Source organism: Oncorhynchus keta, chromosome 10 (assembly GCF_023373465.1).
Source record: "Oncorhynchus keta strain PuntledgeMale-10-30-2019 chromosome 10, Oket_V2, whole genome shotgun sequence".
In the NCBI taxonomy this organism is placed as follows: Eukaryota; Metazoa; Chordata; class Actinopteri; order Salmoniformes; family Salmonidae; genus Oncorhynchus; species Oncorhynchus keta.
In genome coordinates, this window is record NC_068430.1 from 69790066 (window position 1) to 69811344 (window position 21279).

At 42.5% G+C, this 21279-nt stretch overlaps 2 protein-coding genes across 7 annotated transcripts in view; one reads left to right on the plus strand and one right to left on the minus strand.

Moving 5' to 3' along the window:
- LOC118380439 (E3 ubiquitin-protein ligase NEURL1-like) overlaps nt 1–11944 on the plus strand; it is a 64670-nt gene extending 52726 nt beyond the window's left edge. The window contains exons 5-6 of the mRNA XM_052527786.1: nt 3880–4059; nt 4796–11944. Of these exons, the coding sequence (XP_052383746.1) occupies nt 3880–4059; nt 4796–5052 (437 nt within the window). The 3' untranslated portion in view covers nt 5053–11944. The remainder of the gene's footprint in view (nt 1–3879; nt 4060–4795) is intronic.
- Nucleotides 11945–12091: 147 nt separating this feature from the next.
- Nucleotides 12092–21279, minus strand: part of sh3pxd2aa (SH3 and PX domains 2Aa) — a 128726-nt gene continuing 119538 nt past the window's right edge. For all 6 annotated transcript variants that reach the window (XM_052527785.1, XM_052527784.1, XM_052527782.1 and 3 more), the window contains one exon: nt 12092–21099. In XM_052527785.1, the coding sequence (XP_052383745.1) occupies nt 19021–21099 (2079 nt within the window). In that variant the 3' untranslated portion in view covers nt 12092–19020. The remainder of the gene's footprint in view (nt 21100–21279) is intronic.

Genomic DNA, 21279 nt, shown 5'->3' on the forward strand with positions numbered 1-21279 from the left:
TGTCTGACGTATCCTCTTTCATCCATGTACAGGCATGTACTGTATGTCTGACGTATCCTCTTTCATCCATGTACAGGCATGTACTGTATGTCTGACGTATCCTCTTCATCCATGTACAGGCATGTACTGTATGTCTGACGTATCCTCTTTCATCCATGTACAGGCATGTACTGTATGTCTGACGTATCCTCTTCATCCATGTACAGGCATGTACTGTATGTCTGACGTATCCTCTTTCATCCATGTACAGGCATGTACTGTATGTCTGACGTATCCTCTTTCATCCATGTACAGGCATGTACTGTATGTCTGACGTATCCTCTTTCATCCATGTACAGGCATGTACTGTATGTCTGACGTATCCTCTTTCATCCATGTACAGGCATGTACTGTATGTCTGACGTATCCTCTTTCATCCATGTACAGGCATGTACTGTATGTCTGACGTATCCTCTTTCATCCATGTACAGGCATGTACTGTATGTCTGACGTATCCTCTTTCATCCATGTACAGGCATGTACTGTATGTCTGACGTATCCTCTTTCATCCATGTACAGGCATGTACTGTATGTCTGACGTATCCTCTTTCATCCATGTACAGGCATGTACTGTATGTCTGACGTATCCTCTTCATCCATGTAGAGGCATGTACTGTATGTCTGACGTATCCTCTTTCATCCATGTACAGGCATGTACTGTATGTCTGACGTATCCTCTTCATCCATGTACAGGCATGTACTGTATGTCTGACGTATCCTCTTCATCCATGTACAGGCATGTACTGTATGTCTGACGTATCCTCTTTCATCCATGTACAGGCATGTACTGTATGTCTGACGTATCCTCTTTCATCCATGTACAGGCATGTACTGTATGTCTGACGTATCCTCTTTCATCCATGTACAGGCATGTACTGTATGTCTGACGTATCCTCTTTCATCCATGTACAGGCATGTACTGTATGTCTGACGTATCCTCTTTCATCCATGTACAGGCATGTACTGTATGTCTGACGTATCCTCTTCATCCATGTACAGGCATGTACTGTATGTCTGACGTATCCTCTTTCATCCATGTACAGGCATGTACTGTATGTCTGACGTATCCTCTTTCATCCATGTACAGGCATGTACTGTATGTCTCACGTATCCTCTTCATCCATGTACAGGCATGTACTGTATGTCTGACGTATCCTCTTTCATCCATGTACAGGCATGTACTGTATGTCTGACGTAGCCAGGGTCGCATTCCGACTTTCGGGTAATGTGTCCATGTCCGTGACTTTGGAACCCATTATGTCATGTTAATCACACTGGGGTCTCTGAAACATGACCCCTCACCTTAGGCATCACTGGCATGTGCTTCTTAAACATGGAATTTTGTTGAGTGGACGTGACAAACCCCCAACATATCTCCCTAAACTTCACGCTAGAAATCCCCAAAAGTGATTGAAAAGCCATTCACTTCAATAGGATCATTTAATTTTTGTTTTATTTCACCTTTATTTAACCAGGTAGGCCAGTTGAGAACAAGTTCTCATTTACAACTGCGAACTGGCCAAGATAAAGCAAAGCAGTGCAACAAAAACAACAACACAGAGTTACACATGGATTAAACAAAGTATAGTCAATAACACAAAAGAAAGTCTATCTACAGTGTATGCAAATGAAGTAAGGAGGTAAGGCAATAAATAAGCCATAGTAGCGAAGTAATGACAATTTATCAATTAACACTGGAGAGACAGATGTGCAGATGATGAATGTGCAAGTAGAAATACTGCGGTGCAAAAGAGCAGAAAAAAATAAAATAAAATATGGGGATGAGGTAGGTAGATGGTTGGATGGGCTATTTACAGATGGGCTGTGTACAGCTGCAGCGATCGGTAAGCTGCTCTGACAGCCGATGCTTGAAGTTAGTGAGGGAGATATAAGTCTCCAACTTCAGTGATTTTTGCAATTCGTTCCAGCCATTGGCAGCCGAGAACTGGAAGGAAAGGTGGCCAAAGGGGGTGTTGGCTTTGGGGATGACTAGTGAAAGATACCTGCTGGAGCGTGTGCTACGGGTGGGTGTAGCTTTACATAGCAAAGACTTATAGATGACATGGAGCCAGTGGGTTTGGTGACGAATATGTAGCGAGGACCAGCCAACGAGAGCATACAGGTCGCAATGGTGGGTAGTATATGGGGCTTTGGTGACAAACAGATGGCACTGTGATGGACTACATCCAGTTTGCTGAGTAGAGTTTTGGAGGCTATTTTGTAAATGACATCGCCAAAGTTAAGGATCGGCAGGATAGTCAGTTTTACGAGGGTATTTTTGGCAGCATGAGTGAAGGAGGCGTTGTTGCAAAATCGGAAGCCGATTCTAGATTGAACTTTGAATTGGAGATGCTTAATGTGAGTCTGGAAGGAGAGTTTACAGTCTAGCCAGACACCTAGATATTTGTAGTTGTCCACATATTCTTTGTCAGAGTAGTGATGCTAAGTCCAGAGTAGTGATGCTGGACGGGCGGGCAGGTGTGGGCAGTGATCGGTTGAAGAGCATGCATTTAGTTTTACTTGCATTTAAGAGCAGTTGGAGGCCACGGAAGGAGTGTTGTATGGCATTGAAGCTCGTCTGGATGTTTGTTAACACAGTGTCCAAAGAAAGGCCAGACGTATACAGAATGGTGTCGTCTGAATAGAGGTGGATCAAAGAATCGACATCAAGAGCGACATCATTGATATATACAGAGAAAAGAGTCAGCCCAATAATTGATCCCTGTGTCACCCCCATAGAGACTGCCAGAGGTCCGGACAACAGGCCCTCCGATTTGACGCACTGAACTCTATCTGAAAAGTCGTTAGTGAACCAGGCGAGGCAATCATTAGAGAAGCCAAAGCTGTTGAGTCTGCCGATAAGTATACAGTGATTGACATAGTCGAAAGCCTTGGCCAGGTCAATGAAAACTGTTTTTTATCGATGGTATTTATGATATCGTTTTGGACCTTGAGCGTGGCTGAGGTGCACCCGTGACCAGCTTGGAAACCAGATTGCATAGCGGAGAAGGTACAGTGGGATTTGAGATGGTCGATGATCTCTTTGTTCACTTGGCTTTTGAAGACTTAGATAGGCAGGGCAGGATGGATATAGGTCTGTAACAGTTTGGATCTAGAGTCTCTCCCCCTTTGAAGAGGGGGATGACCACGGCCACTTTCCAATCTTAGACGATATGAAAGAGAGGTTGAACAGACTAGTAATAGTAATCATTCATCTGTCTACAAATGTACTGTATAGTAACTGTATAGCACACTTAGAGAAAAACCCCTCTGATCTTTGTAGGCCTATGTCTTCATAACATACCAACTCTTCTTTCAGATTCAAATAAGCTTTATTAGCATGAATGAACAAGGCCACTGTTGCTTAAACCAGTTGAGAAAATGACACCAACAAAACAATAAAGTAAATAAAAAAGTATAGTTGAGGTGGCTATAGTTGAGGTGGCTATAGTTGCGGTGGCTATAGTTGAGGTGGCTATAGTTGAGGTGGCTATAGTTGAGGTGGCTATATTTGAGGTGGCTATATTTGAGGTGGCTATAGTTGAGGTGGCTATAGTTGAGGTGGCTATAGTTGAGGTGGCTATAGTTGAGGTGGCTATAGTTGAGGTGGCTATAGTTGAGGTGGCTATAGTTGAGGTGGCTATAGTTGAGGTGGCTATAGTTGAGGTGGCTATAGTTGAGGTGGCTATAGTTGAGGTGGCTATATTTGAGGTGGCTATATTTGAGGTGGCTATAATTGAGGTGGCTATAGTTGAGGTGGCTCTATTTGAGGAGGCTATAGTTGAACTCTATATGCTTTCATAACCATCTCGTTTCTCTCTGTCTGTTCTCTGGCTCCAGGTTCCACACATCTCGGGGACCAGCCGGCGCGGGCTCCCTCCATCCCCAGCTCTCCCTCCTCCTCCCCCCACACCCCCAGTGCCCTAGCCCTGGCCCTGGGTAGTGGAAGCTCCGACCCTGTCCTTAACGGAGGCCTGGGAGGCCCCAGCTCCGCGGCCTACTGTTGTGGCTCTGCGGGAGGTCTGTACCTTTCAGAGCCACTCTATTAATCAAACTATCAAACCCACTGCAGGGGGTTAAGAGAGGAGAGAGGGGGACACTAGGTAGCAGATGTCCTGGGTGGTGAGTCTGTTCGGTACATTGCTTCTCGTGCTGTGCAGCGGGAGGACACAATGTCTCGTCTACTGTTGTAGTTAGGTAATGTGAGGTTGCCTTCATAGTAGAACAACAGTGGTAAAATGGGTTTGTACTGTATTTATTGTAAGGAATGTATTGATCAACACTGTAGATTAGATCCATTACATCAGTACATACACTACTGGTCAAAAGCTTTAGAACACCTACTCATTCAAGGGTTTTTCTTCCTTTTTACTATTTTCTACATTGTAGAATAATAATGAAGATATCGAAACTATGAAATAACACGTATGGAATCATGTAGTAACCAAAATGTGTTTTAACAAATAAAAACATATTTTATTTTTGAGATTCTTCAAATATTCACCCTTTGCCTTGGTGTTATTTCATATGTGTTATTTCATAGTTGTGATGTCTTCATTATTATTCTACAATGTAGAAAATAGTAAAAAGAAAGAAAGACCAGTAGATGAGTAGATGTTCTGAAACTTTTGACCGGTAGTGTACATGCAGAATGTTGTTTCATTAGTCTATTGATTACTGACACCCCTAACACATGCTCTCTCTCTTTTTCCCTCTCCCTCCTTCCCTCCCTCCGTCACTACCTCCCCCCAAACAGGAACGACCCCCAGCTCGCCCGTCAGCCTCCCCAAGTCGCCCACCTTCCCATCAGGCAGTGGGAGAGGGCCCGGGTGGCCGACAGGCGATGAGTGCTCCATCTGCTACGAGAACCACGTGGACACGGTCATCTACGCCTGCGGTCACATGTGTCTCTGCTACACCTGCGGCGTCAAACTCAAGAAGATGTCCAACGCCTGCTGCCCCATCTGCAGGAGACAAATCAAAGACATCATTAAGACCTACCGTAGTACGTAGGGGGCCTTTGAAGCTAAGGGCCTCGTATCTGAGGGCCACAGGCATAAGTTAATGGGGAGAGGAAGAAGACGTTGAGGAAAGACTGATAAACTTTTGAGATCAGGGAAATGGACAATGAACAGTTCGCTCTGGTACTTTTGTGTGATGGATTTTGAGGAAGAATCTTGGTTTTTGTTTCAAATAGCCATTTTTTTGTTTGCTGGTAACACTTAGTACACCTGCACTGCAAAGGTCTCTTGCATTTCCACTTTCCCTCTGACGCAGTGTGTGACGGCTTTTGAAGTGGCGGGTTTGCAACCGCGGCGAGAACTTCCTCTCTCAACTACAAGTTTTCAATCTTCTTGCTCTCTCCAAGGATTCAGGAAGTTTCAGACTTTGAGGAAAGAGAAGACGTGAAAGTACTTTTTATTTTGTTGTTTAAGCCACTTCCAGACGACTGCCGCTCGTTTGCATGGAAGCAAACCAGATGGTTTCAATTCAACGTTTTTGGTCTTGAGATGATGTATTTATGTTGAAGAGGAGAAGGACTGTTAAGTTCCAACATTTGCTTCTTAACTTGACTCAACTTTGTCTGTAAAAAAAAAAACAACAGGCAAAATGTCTACCCTTGTCCACAGATAGTTCTTTATTAACACTACGTCTCAGTATGACACAACTTCTGTCTGTGTGTTACTTAGGCAAACTGCAGAGGAAAAGAGAGGACTTATTTGTTGCTGAAGCGCCGTGACCGGAAAGGGATGCATTTCTGCAGTAGTCATAGGATTCATCAATAGGAAGATGATCACAGTTGTATAAAGTTGTGAAGTATAGGGACGTAAGTATATGACGTGTGAAGGAGGGCTGTATCACCTCTTGCTCCTATACAGTAAGTCATATATTCTCAACCAAATGTATTTGTGTGGTAGTTCTATAGCACATTCATTGGTGGTAGCTGTCCTGTTGCGCTAGCTAGCTATCTGCTTGCTCTGCAGTGTCTTATGTTGCACTGAAGTCAGTACTGCGCTCTCGGAAATGCCCCATCAAGAAAGGAGAGGATACATATTATTTTACACAATAAATTTAAACAGCCATCAAAACCATGTCACGTGACTGGAAGCAGGAAGTGAACGTACATTTATTGGGTGTTCCTCAGGTCCAGCTGTTAACGCCCCAAAATGGTGACAGTTTACGCAAACACCAGCCCAATGCACTGTGATTGTTGCCATGGTAACAGCATTCGACGTCGATCCGACACAGCCCCCTGCCTTAATTTATGAACATTTACTTTGTTACCCAACGGATGTGTGATCAATAATGCTTTGTCTATCCATAATTTTCACCAAGACCCCTTACTAAATACCAAATACGATATTGTGTGTCAGAAGAAAAGCTTTCAGAAACAGGACTTCAGAAACTCAGAGGATAAAAAGCACATGAAACAAAACTGAGTTGTATAACTTATTTTTATAACTCAAAATACTTACTGGTCAGAGGTCATTTGCATCACAGACAGTCAGTAATATGTACACAACCCTAACCCTATCACGGTACTATTCTAACATCTGCATAGTGCTTTAACCAGCAACAAATACCCTTCACAGTTACACACATTAATGTAGGGTTATGAGAGGTAGATGAGAGGTCAGTTACACACTTACCCCATATGACTTTTATCACTTTGAGGCGAATCCTAATTTATACTTAAGTCGAATTATCACTCAATGTGATTTTGTAAAAGTAAGACTTTTCCCCTTTCTGATCAGTATGTGTCATGTATCCCATTGAAAATCCCCTCGTGCTTGTGTGTACTGGAGCTATAGGCCATAGCTTTCTGCCGAGAGCTGAAAAGGCAGTTTTGTATCACGTTTATCTTGCATCCTGGTGTAATTAATAGATTATCGACAAATTAATCTGGAATGTAATGCTGCGACAGTATTTGCCAGCTCTCTGTGTTTGGGGCAAATACTGACAGATGTTTCGTATACATCCTCTTTACACTCACAAACAGAACTTTGTGTTTTTATGATATTATATGCTACTGCTTGAAGTGTTAATTCACATTTTGAATGTTAATTTATGTTTTAAAATGAGGCAAATGGTTTTATTGGTGTGGTTGGTAGTATCGAAAGAGAAAAAACATATTTTGTCAGCTTTCTTTTTCGATTCATAGTCATGATTGTAATGTTTGTTTTCTGGTTGATTGAAACCATGAAATAACCAGCTATTTCTACTTCTACTCTGTATCCTAAAGCTAGGAACGATATTATCTTGTACCTTCCACCAATACCTAGGACTCCCTGCAGTATACAATCATAACACCTCGTTGCTTTGGGTAAAAGACAAGCACAGATGAATAATTTTACAAACCCTGAATATTCAGACGCTTTTTTGTCATTTTGACGTTGTTGTTTATGCCTCCTTTCGAGTCCAAACCAGGTTTGTTTTTATAGCTCTTACCAAGTATAAATGTAAAGGCCGTCGTTGTATGGCAATGTTAAATGTCACTTTATATGAATCCTGATTGTACTTTTGAAAGGGTCTAGTCTATAGGCAATCTCCCAGCATATTCTATCACAGTAAAATTTGCGCTGATACTAAGTGTGCGACGAAATCCGAAATCCAATCAAAAATCTATGTGTTATTCCACCTCATAATTTGCAATGTCTGTGCTAAACGCACTTAATTTCCCCTCTCTTGAAATGTTTTGTTTTTTTACAGTTGTTTTTTTTACTGGCCCTTTTAGGAATTTAACCCACAACCACTAATGTAAACAATAGTCATTGAACATACGGTCATGTCATAAATGGCATACCCATACATTGACAACCTATAATAACGTAAAAGTTAAATAGCATGCAAAAAAAAACAAGGCACCTAAATTGCTGCCTATCATATTTATTGAGTTACTACATACAGTATTTATTGAAGTGGTCTGACTCATGTCAGTACTCAGTGGCTTAAAGTTCAGCCCTCCACACAGATACTATGACTAGGGCCCAGAATTGTTCCTGACCTAGTGACCTGGAAAACTCAGGGCCCTAACTATAACACCAACCAGTTGCGGTGTGATACCAATTTACCCCAAAAATATTTTTGGTTTCTCTCCTGATTGTTTGTCGACCCGGTAGTGTATTTATCTTCTATTGAAGTGTTTTGATCTCAGATCCTACTGTACTTGGGTGTTTGCTTTCTTCTTCTACCCTCCTCCATTTTAGTAAAGCTTCTTCAGATATTACTAGACAGGTTTCACCTGGGAAATATACCTTATCTTCTGTCTTTTAGTTGTTTGAGTTGATTGTTCACGCCGTCCTAGTTAGTGAACTTTGGGACCAATAGAAGACGAGCTAAAAAAATAAAACGCGACATCACAATCTCCTAGGCCATCATTTAGACAGAGTTAAGGGGTCGATCAGAACGCTACACATAGAAACGTAACATAGGCTATAGGTCAAACACGATTGCTCCTATTATCCATGATATAGAAGTATATATGTTCTATGTTGTGACTCATCCATTGTTTAAGATACTTTGCAAACCTGTCTTTATTTGAAAACTAGTTTCCAAGTGATCTGTTTGTGAGCTATGTGAGTCGGACGATTGTGTCAATAAACTTTCCAGACGTGTTACAAAGAAGTGTCTGTGCCGGCTTTTCTCTTAAAACTTGAATAGAACATAAATGACAAAAAAATGTGATTACAAGTGAATTCTATATTTTCTATCACATCTCCAATATCTTAATATGATTGGATTATCTCCCATACGTTTCCAACTGCAACATGCACTTGATGACAAATTCGTATTTATTATATCCATACTCTTGATTTGAATTCATCCAGTAAATGAAGTCGCTCTGGATAAGAGCGTCTGCTAAATGACTTAAATGTTAAATGTTAAATGTAAATGTCTTCTTTTTTTTTTTTTTTACATTTATTTAAGTTTTATTTAACCTGGAAGGGCTCATTGAGATTTGCAGTCTCTTTTTCAAGAGTGTCCTGGCCAAACTACAGGTAATCTAGTAAAAAAACAACATAGAATTCACAAGAGTATAACAAAATCATAAAACAGCTAATTAAAAACATTAACAGGTCAGGGAACCAGCCTCAAATCAACCTTCCAAACAATAAAAATGGCCAAATAAAAAGGTAGTAAACCCAAAATGGCTTTGTAAATAAAAGTATATCACTGCCTGAGCCTACGAGTGACTGGAGAAGGCCAGCCAACCCTGGTATACAAAGTGCAGTGGTGCGTAAGGGTTGTGCAGTTTAAAATACAACTCAGTGCTCCATGGTAAAGGGTGTCAATTGATCTCAAACACTGAGAGGAAGCATTCATATAGAACATATCCCCATAGTCTAGTAAAGGCATCAATGTAGCTGATACTAGCCTCCTTCTGGCTTCAAAAGAAAAACAAAATAAAACAAAATAAATTCCCAACTTCATTTTTTAAAATTTAAGTACATTTTTGAATATGCAATTTAAAAGAGAGGCCGTCGTCAATTAAAATTCCAAGATATTTCTATGAGGTTACTGTTTCAAGTAGGGTCAGGTAGTAATAGGTGAAAGGTTCAGAGGTGTATTTCTTGCTTTAGAAAAAATCATTAGATCGCAGTGCTAGCTGTGCCACTAGAGATTCTGGGTTCGAGTCCAGGCTCTGTCACAGCCGGCTGCGACCGGGAGACCCATGGGGTGGCGCACAATTGGCCCAGCATCGTCCGGGATTGGGGAGGGTTTAGCCGGTGGGGGGCCGGGAGCAGTGCATGCTGACACGGTTGCCAGGTGTACATTGTTTCTTCCAGCACATTGGTATGGCTGGTTTCCGGGTTAAGTGGGCATTGTGTCAAGAAGCAGTACGGCTTGGTTGGGTTGTGTTTCGGAGTAGGCACGCTCTCGACCTTCGCCTCTACCAAGTACAGAGCCCTGGGGCACACCATTACAGACAGACAATTTAACAGACATGAGCCCATCAAATTGAGTGCACTGAGTTCTATCAGGCAGATAGTTAGCAAACCATGCAACTGCATGCGCCGAAAGACCAATGCTCGACAGTCTCTGCCTTAGAATAGCATTATCAACTGTATCAAAAGCCTTAGAGAGATCAATAAAAAGTGAGACACAGTGCTGTTTTTTGTCAAAGGCTTCAGTGATATCATTTAAAACCTTCATGGCTGCTGTAATTGTGCTATGCTTCTTCCTGAAGCCCAATTGGTACATTGATAAAACAGAGTTAGTATTTAAAAGCTATTAGCTGTTCACTAACAAGGGTTTCAAATAATGATACAATCCATTGATTAAGATGACTACCATCCCCCAGCCACGCTGATTGCATGTATCATGAACACAGTTTGTCAGCATAGTGGTAAAACACACAGGAATCCAAATAGAGAGGCTAACCCAGACCTACACAACCCTGACCTTCTGTGGTCCAGTGGAACTTGGTGCTTTCAGTGGTATGTGATTTGGGGCACCTGTTACATGTGTTTTGGACGGCCCCAGCTGCCTAGGTGGTTTATGTTCAACCGGGGTCCTCCAGGGGACACCAGGCTTAGGGTCAGGGGCTCCAAGCACTGCAGGCAGCTACCGCCTCATCCAAATATCCCTCTGATGTCCCCAGATATACATATGTCTGTCAGTAGTGGATTAATAGCGTGTAAGACATGGTAATATCTAGGAGGAGGAATGAGGTCTGACAATAATCTAAATGATATATGTCAAATCTGTCATCAAGGTGTATTAGTATCCCATGACTCTGTTATAAAGTGACGGGTCATAGTTCATGTCCATAGGTAATACTCTGTGATGATGGATTAAATGTTCATGTGTTTAAAAACATTATTTTGAATACATGCAGTCCTTATACATGCTTTACAAAGGCCCTTGGGGTAAGACCTTTACAAATAAACAGCTAAAAACCGCAAACCATGAGCTCAAACTCCCTTCTGGGTGAACAGACCAGTTCAAGATTGCCATCTAGTGGATATATATAAATGGTTCCACTGACCAATGAGAATCTGTTTTAGCGATGAGAGCTTTCCTCAGCTGTCGAAACTGTCTCACTTAAATATGCCATCACCGTCACACCTGAAGATGACAGTGACATGGAATGAACAGAAGCACTAAGACCTTTACTTCAGTACCTCTCTGAAATATTCCCCAATGGTCTATGTGCAACCAAAAGGTGGCAGAAACACTGTCGGCCTCTAAGTGTTTGTTGCGTCTTTATTTGATACCTGTCATTCAAGAACCTTCCTGAAATACTCCAATACAGTCTTTATGTTGGACATGATGTCTCTATGTATTAGTCCTCCCACAGCTGTTAGCCTGAGTGTTACATTCTCTTCACATCTCCCATAACCACCCATGATCAATGTGATGAATGCTCTAACCTTTAGATGCTGAGGGTAACTCGCACATGTTCTGTTGAACGCAAGCGTTTTGTGGGGGTTCGATGGGGGTTGGGTGGTTGTCCTAACGGGAGGTAGGTGTGCACATTTTCCGTGTTCATTTAGGCGTATGCGATACATCTTTCTACATGTGTATAGATGTCCGGATGCCGCAGTATGATTTTTTCCCCCTCCATCTTTCTCATTTGCAGTAGGTAGGGCTCTACCATACTAGTTCATCATTTTCTGCCCTTACAAGTTTTACAGTTTTCTCATAACTCATACAATATACATCTAAAACAGGATTTAAAAACAATTATAATAATTGTACAATCCAAGTCTAAATATACTTATTCTGATTTATACCACACAACAAATTAAGATATATGTATCCTTCAATAAATGTACTGTCACCTACAATTGTATGTAAAAGTTATAAATAAATCTAAACGTGAATGTATCAGCTCACTTGGTCCTGTGTGGCTCAGCTGGTAGAGCATGGTGCTCACAATGACGGGGGTTGTGGGTTCTATTCCCACGGGGGACCAGTATGGGGAAGAAAGTATGTACTTTGTGTCTGCTGAATGACTGAAACATTTAATAATGCTGTAAATATTCTGTTTTGTAATGTTTGGCGTGTGAATGTTCAGGCTAACAAATGAAAACAGAGAGGCAACATGAATTAAACAAAGATATTACATTTAATAGTGTTTCTCTTTAGGGGCAATGCAAGATTCAATGTAAACATGAACGAGACACAACAACAACAAAAATGTTTTCAAAATGAGAACGGTAAAAAGGGACGGCCCTGTTTTCAAAAAGAACCGCTGGCACACAGACCAATTGTTACATTTCCTGTTGAAGAGTAGACTGATTCGATATTTGTACATTTGCTGTACTTTCACATACACTTTATTGACTTACTCACTGATGCAAAATAATGACATGTCCTGACATGTCCTGCTGCGTTATCGCCTTGTCGCACGACATTACATTTTGTCACACCGAATGACTCACGTCAGTGACATTTACAAAAGGAATCAGTTTCTCTTGAACTCCAACCTCCCATGACACCTTTCTTTTGAAAACAGGACTAGTCTCTAGAGTTGAACACAAATGTTGCATAAGAATAATGCAAATTAAAAAAGAGAGAAAAACCAATACTATCGCAACTCCTTTGGTCCAACTCGAAGCACTGGTGGTATGATGTAACAGAGTTGACATGCTGGTAGTGGGTCATTATTGTTTCAAGTTTGGGTATAAGGACCTAGACGGTTTACAGAGCGTAGGTTTAGAGAGTATAACTTTGGTTTGAGGCCTTGTCTACAAATTAGGATTTTGTGTCAGTGTTGGAGATTTGCCACACTACCTTCTACTCTAAATAGGAATTAGACTATAACTGGCGTCACTGAATGCTCATGAAGGCCTGATCTTAGGTAATAACAAGACGTTTGACTACGCCAACTAAAATGTATTCAGTGATGTATTCAGTGACCCCTCAAATGACACACATCTTTATCTGACAAATCCTCCCTCCAGAAAATATGGATGTGGCAATAAATATGGTCCATATTGGTACCCATACAAAAAAAAGGAAGGTAGTTTTAAGCAGTGTGAGCAGTTATTGCTTAGTACGATGTGACATGATGTATCTGTCCGAGGGGAAATTAAAGAGAGTATAAAGTAGTAATTAGAACAGGAAGTCAAACAGTGAGAGTCTCAGCACGGCAGGAAACACACACAAAAAGAACCAGCATGTTCTATTCCTCAGCCATGCAATACATTAGCATTCTAAACAATGCCCCAACGCCACCTGTTGTGTTAAGTAACACTTGGCGTAGCCGGCAGTCCCATTCCACCTGTCTGAAGCGTTACCATCAGTTCTAGCACTGAGTAAGCTTTTATCCCTCTCCTTTTCTTCTTCTTTTCTTTCATTCATTGACTTCCTTCATGAGCAAACAACATAAACATTTCACTCTAAAAGTTATGTTCAACATACCTACTAAAAACAACCCTTAGGTTAAACACCTCACATCCCTTTCACAAACACTTACTACTAACTTTCTCAAAACATCACATCTCCTACCACCCTAACCTACCCCTTCTCTCATTAACCTGGCTCTCCAGCCTCTCCCTTCACACCAGGAGAGAATAAGCCATCAGACAGAAGTTGAAGCTTCACTACAGCAAATGATATAAAGCTGAATAAATCAGACACATGATTAATATGCCACCCGCTAAAAAGCCGGAGAGAGACAGAACGAGAGAGACAAAGAGTGAGAGCATCTATCCATCTTCGACAGCCACAATCTCATTCGTTTTAGATTGGCCCCTCGTGGCTGTGTTTCCCCGCTATCAGAACGCCACCGGCGCGAGACATACTGGGCTTCAAAACTTTAACTACCGCAATTAAAATGGTGTTTTGATAATGAGATTTCACCGTCACGCTTCGTACATGGATTGTTCATTAGCCCAACGCTGTGGGTGATGGGAGAAGAGGAAGTATGATGCAGTGTTATTCATTGTCTCTGATGGAAGCTGTTGCTGCTGGTTTTAACAGAAGTCCAGTCAGCATGAACAGAGGAGCACAATGTCCACAACTGTATCCAGCTCCTCTCTCTCTCTCTCTCTCTCTCTCTCTCTCTCTCTCTCTCTCTCTCATTCTCACTCTCTCTTGTTCACTATCTATGTCTTGTTCTCTCGTTCTTGCCATGTCATCTACATTCCACAATCTGATCCATCTCAGGTTTCCCAACGCATCCCACACACAACCAACCTCATCCCTGACCTCCTCCTATCTTTCTCCTGACCTCACCCGCACGCAATCCATCTCATCACAGTGCGCACGTCCTCTCTCTCAAACACACCAACACACAATATCTCACATCACATGCTTCTACGACCCAAACCTCATACACTAGATGCACTCAACATATGCAATCTCTTCGCTCTCCCTACTCCAAGTGACTGGGAACTACAAGCTTCGGTTGAGGCGAAAGAAAGAAAAAGAACATGGTGGAAGTATGGTGGAAGAGGCCAAAGCGTGAGCAAGGAGGCACAAGTAAAGGAAAAGTAGAAAAAAAAGAGCCGCGAGGAAGAAAGCCATTCCGGCTGGTGCTATCTAGGATTACTAGGCTTAAGGGAAGGTCACGCTCGAGAAGGCCCGCCAATTTGTTCAAATAAAAAGAGAGAAAGGAGGCGGGGGCAGAGAGTCGAGGCAGTGTGGCGTCAGTAGGGACGGTCTCACTTGGCTGAATTCGCAAATATGGTAGAGGCTCTAATCTATTCTCTCCGACATGAATGGCTTCCCTCGCCGTTTTGTGCGTGTGTGGCCCCTGCATGGGTGCTACTTTACCACAAATCTGTGGCACCCTCCACCAAAGTTAAAACTCAAGGGTGTGTGTGTTTCTTCCATATAAAACCCACTGGAGGGGAAAGGAAATGAACCGAGACCTTCCAAAGCCACGAAGCACCTTAACTGTTATGTGGGGATAAGTGATTAAAAAAATCATCTGTAGAGGAAACTTTTAAACCAAACAGTTTTAGTGGACCTCAAGAACATCACTGTTGTAATCTGTTGACAAAGAACCAAACCCATGTAGTATTTTCTCTCTTTCTCCTCAGACGATTCTAAACATTCTGAACATGGTCAAGTTTGAAATGAATTCCCATGGGGCTTAATTAAGGACATAAAAAAGTGTTTTCTAATATTTGGTGGTAGGTATAGGTTTGGAAGTGGATGGATTAAACTACGATGGCCCTGTAAGTACACATTCCCGACAAGACTACCGCTTAACAGTTTACATTACGCGATTGACATCTGCGATGGTTCCAAATGTCACTTTTGCCATGGCAACGGGGTTGAAAGAGGCCGGCATGGCTTGTGTTCAAATGGCATGGAGGCATCTGTGTACAGTAGTTGGAGGAGAGAGATACTCCAAGAACAAAAACATTTTGTTCAGGCACAAACGTGACAGCTCGAAGGCAGTCTGGTGAGTACCTAGAGGCCCTCGATGCAGACACAACTCTTACCTCTGTGGATCTGTGGTAGAGAACAGCGAGATGTTAACGAGGTCGGAACCCGGGTCATTGGGTTCTGCCGGTGCCATTCACAGTCCACGAGCCACGCACGCTAGCCAGGAGGAAGGACCAGAAGGGATTCTTACGTGGCACAACATGTTGTGCTGTAGCTCAGTGGAAGTAAGCCTCTCCAATGGGATTGGAGAAGGTTTCAGTGCCATTAGCAACTGTTGCTCTTTTGAAAAAGGCTATATGAAAAAAGCAGTGGACCTGAAATGAGTCATGACCTAAAGGTGTTTTACATGACAGATGATGGCTTGAATTGATTAAGGGATATACAGTATATTTTTGGATCATATCTCCTTAGACAAGAAAGGTAATGTTGATCATGTTTTTCTATAGCTATGCTTTTTAAAGATGCCTATTTGTATTGCACATTTCCTCAATTTTACATTTCTGAAAGATGTTCGAATACAATGGGGTGAAAACGAAAAACAAAGAACACAAAAATGATATTTTTGACCAAAACATTTAACAAATTATTAAAAATAAAAAATACATAATACTGAATATGAAAAGGTCGAGCTTGACACATTACAATTCCCTTGTAATTTGCAGGCACAGGCAGAGAAGCCATGTAAATTGAGCTCAATTAAACAATAGCGATATGCATTAATATGTGCTGAAGCGAAATGTTATGGGTGATTCAACACGTTTACATAATGCCTTTGTCGAGGGGAGGGAGATGGGTTAGGGGTTCTGTATCAACTGTAGTTGTACTATACATAGACCTAATTATTGATTTCCGTTGCTTTACATGGGTATGATGGGTGAGATAAAGAGCATTTTACCCTCCATTTGTGAAGCAGAACTAACTTCAGCTTCTATAGATCTGTAATGCAAGGGCTTGAAATTCATACCAAATAGACTGTAGAAATATCTTTTTTTTTTACAGTATATCACACATTATTGACTTTTGTACTAGGTTGCGGGGTGTAGTCCAGTCTAGTGAGGCAGTGGATAAATATTTGATTGTCAACCACAAATGGGAGGTAAAAACATTAGTTAAAAATAAATATGATTTGAATCAGGCATTACGTACAGACCAATAAGGAGAAAGGAAGTGTCCATGATTCTACTGGTTGCAGCACACAGCATGGGGGGGAAAAAACGTCATTTAGAAGGTTGAAAAAAAAGATAGCCAAATAGAATAAAGTGAACTAAAAAAATTATAAACTACAAAAAAACCTGACTAACTCTTAGCTGCATTAATATTTGAAAACATTCAATTATGTACAGGCATTGTGTAGTTGGTAGTTTCACTGACCAGCAGTGCATTTGGTATTGCATTGTAACTGCCGGTTTGTAGGGCGACATGAAAAAAAGTATGTTGCAGTAGCATTCGTCTCCCACAAGAGAGTACCATGTACAGTATCCAATTATTATATTGTGAGGTGCTTTGGCATCCTCTAATGACTGAGATATTTTTCAACTCAGGAGTTGAAAAACTTGAGGTAAAAAAAATATGCATATTAAATAGTTTTTAAAAAAATCAATAAATAATATGCTGAGTATTTCAACTGCATCCTTACATTAATGCACTGTAAACAAGTGTTAAAGTGCATTAATTCACAAAAAACGGAACTTCAATCTTCATTATTGTCTATGTGTGATCACACTGTAACAACAACAAACAACTATGGTTGGCTAAAACAGATATAACTGCGATCTAGCAGGTACAATACTTTAATACTATAATACTGTCCAGCAGAAAATGTCATGAAAAGTTAGTGTTTAACCTCAATTGAGAAGCTCACACACTGTTAGAAAAATATTTCAGCAGTCTTGAACACCAGCCAGTTGAAATAGTACTTCATTTGGATTTTCAATTGGGGATCGTTTTGAAGTAATATCAGTATTGAGTTTGTGGAAAACGTATAAGTAAATAGTAACTCAAAATAGTCCTGCAGTACTATTCTAAATCCAGTAGATACCAAACTACTTTTAAAGAAAGGAAGTAAACATAAACTCCATTGCATACCACATAAACCAATACTGCACAGCAATATCCGCATGTTTCAATATGCTTTGATTTGGGTTCAGAAAATCCAGATGCCCAGATGTTATCAAAACATATATTTTTTTAAACTTCGTTTTAGGTATTTTTTTTAATACACTTTATTAGGCTATTTGTGCCCATAAATAAATAGTAAATCTACAAAATAGCCAATGAAATGATATTCTGCATTGGTTTAATCACATTGTGGGCTCGAGGCTGGGATTTAAAAAACATTATTAAGCCATATTTCCAGTACTTATTTTCTGTGCAACTGCAACTGCGATTGCTACACTGTATACAGTAAAGCGTATATAAAAAGATATTGGGACTAATACAGACAACTTAGTGTGTAAACATATTGTGTAAAGTCATATCTTGGTGGTAGGTAATTATTTTTTTTAAACTGAAAAGCACCTTAAATTGGAATTTATTCCCCAATAAGTATACTTTACTTAGATTTCAAGCTTGGCAGATTTTGGCTTTATTTGCATGCAAGATTCTGCAGGCTTGGTTGAAAATATAGAATAAGAAGTGGGACTACAAAAACAGGGTGAAACTACAAAGTTTGTCTAATTACGTGTACCTCAATATAGATATTCCATCAGTGAAACTTCAGAGATCCGAATATCTGAGAGGAAACGTTTGACTCTTTCCAATTTTGGGCTGTCGGTGGAGTGTTACACAAGAAAGCAGAAATACATCTCTAAGGACAGACAGAAAGACACACAGAGACATTAAAGAACAAAACATACAATAATGACAACAAAAAATAATCAAAGGATTAGTCATTTTAAGTGAGTCAATTGTGACTCACTGAGAGTCACTGATATCTCTCCCTTTCTCTTGTTTCTTTCTTATTTGATTCTGAACATTCTACTACAACACTCTAGATTGATCCTATTCGCTCGGTAACGTTCCTAAAACACTCCTACTCAAGTGATTCTCTTGAACGTTACAAAAATAATTTTGGGGGTATTCATGCTCATAGGCCTATGGCACTGTCATACATTTGGTAATGACGTTGATTCACCGATGTGTTCCGTCCACTTCTTCGAACCCCCATTCAGTTGATCATCTACAAAAAGGCACCTATTTGGCATTACAGTCACAAGGGCAGGTATAAGGCTTGCCATCATTGCCCAGCTATCTTCTCTTTCTAATGTAAACCCCTTCTCGAAGGTGTCGTGTCAAATCGCATCGTTCCAAAGTTCCAAAAACATATTTGTGTTTCTAACACTTGGGTTGGCCAACCCCATTTTCAGTCTCTCGTTACATCCTATATCGCACACAAAAATCTGGACTTTTAGTCTTTTATGTGTACATTTTAGAAATAAAAGTGTCTCTTTCTCATTATAAGGTTAAAACAATTTTTTTTTTACATAAAGTATTTCAGAATCAATTATTTGTTTACATATTTGGAGCATATTGCTTGTGGTAGCTCTTGTGGGGTAACATTCTTATGGAGTGGTGTCATTACCAATATTCTTAGTGACATCCTCAAAGGGGGGGATTGTTATTATTATTAGGCCATTACTTCTTCCTCTCTAGGTAGTTGGAGGGGACCCAGCCCTTGCGGGGGTGCAGGGCATCTTGGACCTTGCAGTACCACCACCCGTTGGGGTTCCTGTCTAGAACCTCCAGGCAGGTGCCCTCAGGGAAGCCCATGGTCTCATCGTCCCCCCGGTAGTCAGCAATGGAAACATATACCTCCCTCCCCAGGTTGTTATGGATCAGCTGGCTCTTCTCGATAGGCTTGGGCCTGACTGTAGAAACGGGGATTCCATTACGCTGCACAACAACCCCAACCCTGCTCAAGGCGTCAGTCCCGCCACCGGCGCCAAATCGTTCCGCCGAAGACCCCCTGGTGGTGATAGAGCGCTCTGAGGGTCTCGATCGGGTCTCGACTGTGACGGGTTGCGCGCGCACAGCGTTGAAAGAGGAGTTACGGCGCACGCCAAGGGTAGCGGAACCGGAGCGGTACTGGTCGGTACGATACTGGTTGTGGGCAGCCAATGACTCATTCCGCCTCAGGGAACTTGTCATGTAATGTTGACTGACCATGGCGGGCTGTGGCGCAGACACGAACACGGACTGGGGTCTGACGGCAGACTGCGGTCTCACCCCACCGTTCCTCATTCTCGCCGCTCCGTTAACCAGCACAGCCGGCTTGGAGAAGCCCCCCGGAGGCTTGGAGGGGATAGGGGGAGTGTTCCTCGATCTCAGACCCCCTGGCGTATGGTGCACCTGGTGGTGATTAGTGAGTCCCTGGAGGTTGATGTCGTTGAGCGCCAGCACGCGCTGCTCATTCTTCTCCAGGCTGTTGGATTTGCTCCCGGTGCCGCTGCCCGACCCAGAGCACTGCCCGTCAGACTCGGACCCACCGCCGTCCCTCCCTTGACGGATGGGCTCCAAATAAAAAGTGGGCGCCCAGCCTTCCTTGTCCCGCCAACGAATGTACCACCAGCCGCTCTCCTGCCTCTTCAGGACTTCCACCTCCACCCCAGATGGAAAGCTCAGCTCTGACTCCTGGACCTTGTCGTAGGCGTCTGTGGTCCGGTACAGGTTGAATACCTCCAGATCTGAATCTCCTCGGCTCCCTTTGGAGTAGTTGGAAGAGAGGTCTGAGGTGCTGTTGCGGGAAGAATGGGAGTCCTCCGACGAGATGACGGAGGCCGTCTCTGAGTCTTTGAGCCCATGGACGGTATGCCGGAGTTGTCCCGTGGGCCTCAACTGGCGTCTCAGGGAAGTGATGTCCATCCTCTCGGAGCACTGTGGCTCTGACTTGGTGGTGAGCAGAGGTTTAGGCCTCACCGAGGGCTTGAGCTTGGTGGAGGGGCTCTGGCCTATCCTTTGCTCCACCGTCCTGATGCCTGGAGGTTTCCTGGAATCTCTACCCGATTCGTCTGAGGACAACCTGGAGCTGGTGTCGGCTTTGGCTAGGGACTGGCTTCGGCTCAGCTCCGGGGCGATCTTCTTCAATGGCTTTCCCCCTGCTAGAGGTGAAGACCCTGAGGGTTTGCGGGGTACAGTCGAGGAGTGGTAGATCCTTGGGGAGTTGGAACCACCGCAGCCTTTGGCCGAAGCCCCTTCATCACCACTACTGCGCCTGAAGCCATCGTTCTCATAGATACATTCTTCCTTGGCCATCTCTTCAACGGACCTGAAGGACCTTCTTCTATAGCTGATAATCACAGGGGAGGTCTTGCAGACTGGAGGAGAACTACGGTACTTCTCACAGACCACACTGTTGATTTTCACCTCCAGGGGGCGATGTATTGTCTCTCCCTTCAGGGAATCTGTGTCTGACTCGCCCTCGCATCCAACAGCGGGAACGTCGTATTCCGGTTCCTCATATACTGTGGGCCGGCTGGGGGATTCTGGGGCTTTGGAGGATGAGGAGATGGAGTGACTGGGTGAGGGTGATGGCGTCTCTTCTGAGTCTTGCTTTTTGGTGGGTGGAGCTGGGGGCGGGACTTTGGGGCGTGTAAGCGTGCTGGTTCGTCGGCTGAGGTTGGGTTTCTTGCGTTTGTCGATGTAGGAGCAGGGGGCCCAACCCTCCGTCTCCCCGATCTGGACATACCACCAGCCCCCGGAGTTCTTCTCTATGACCTACAGAGAAGACAGGTGGGAAGATAACCAACAGTCAGACACACTTGATGGAGCTATCACTTTATAAGCAACATTCAGCCTCACTTGAACTTCACACTGATGAAAATAGTATTTTTAACAATGGGTCCTGATCAAAAGTAGTGCCCTATAAAGAGAATAGGGTGTCATTTAGGAAGTAGA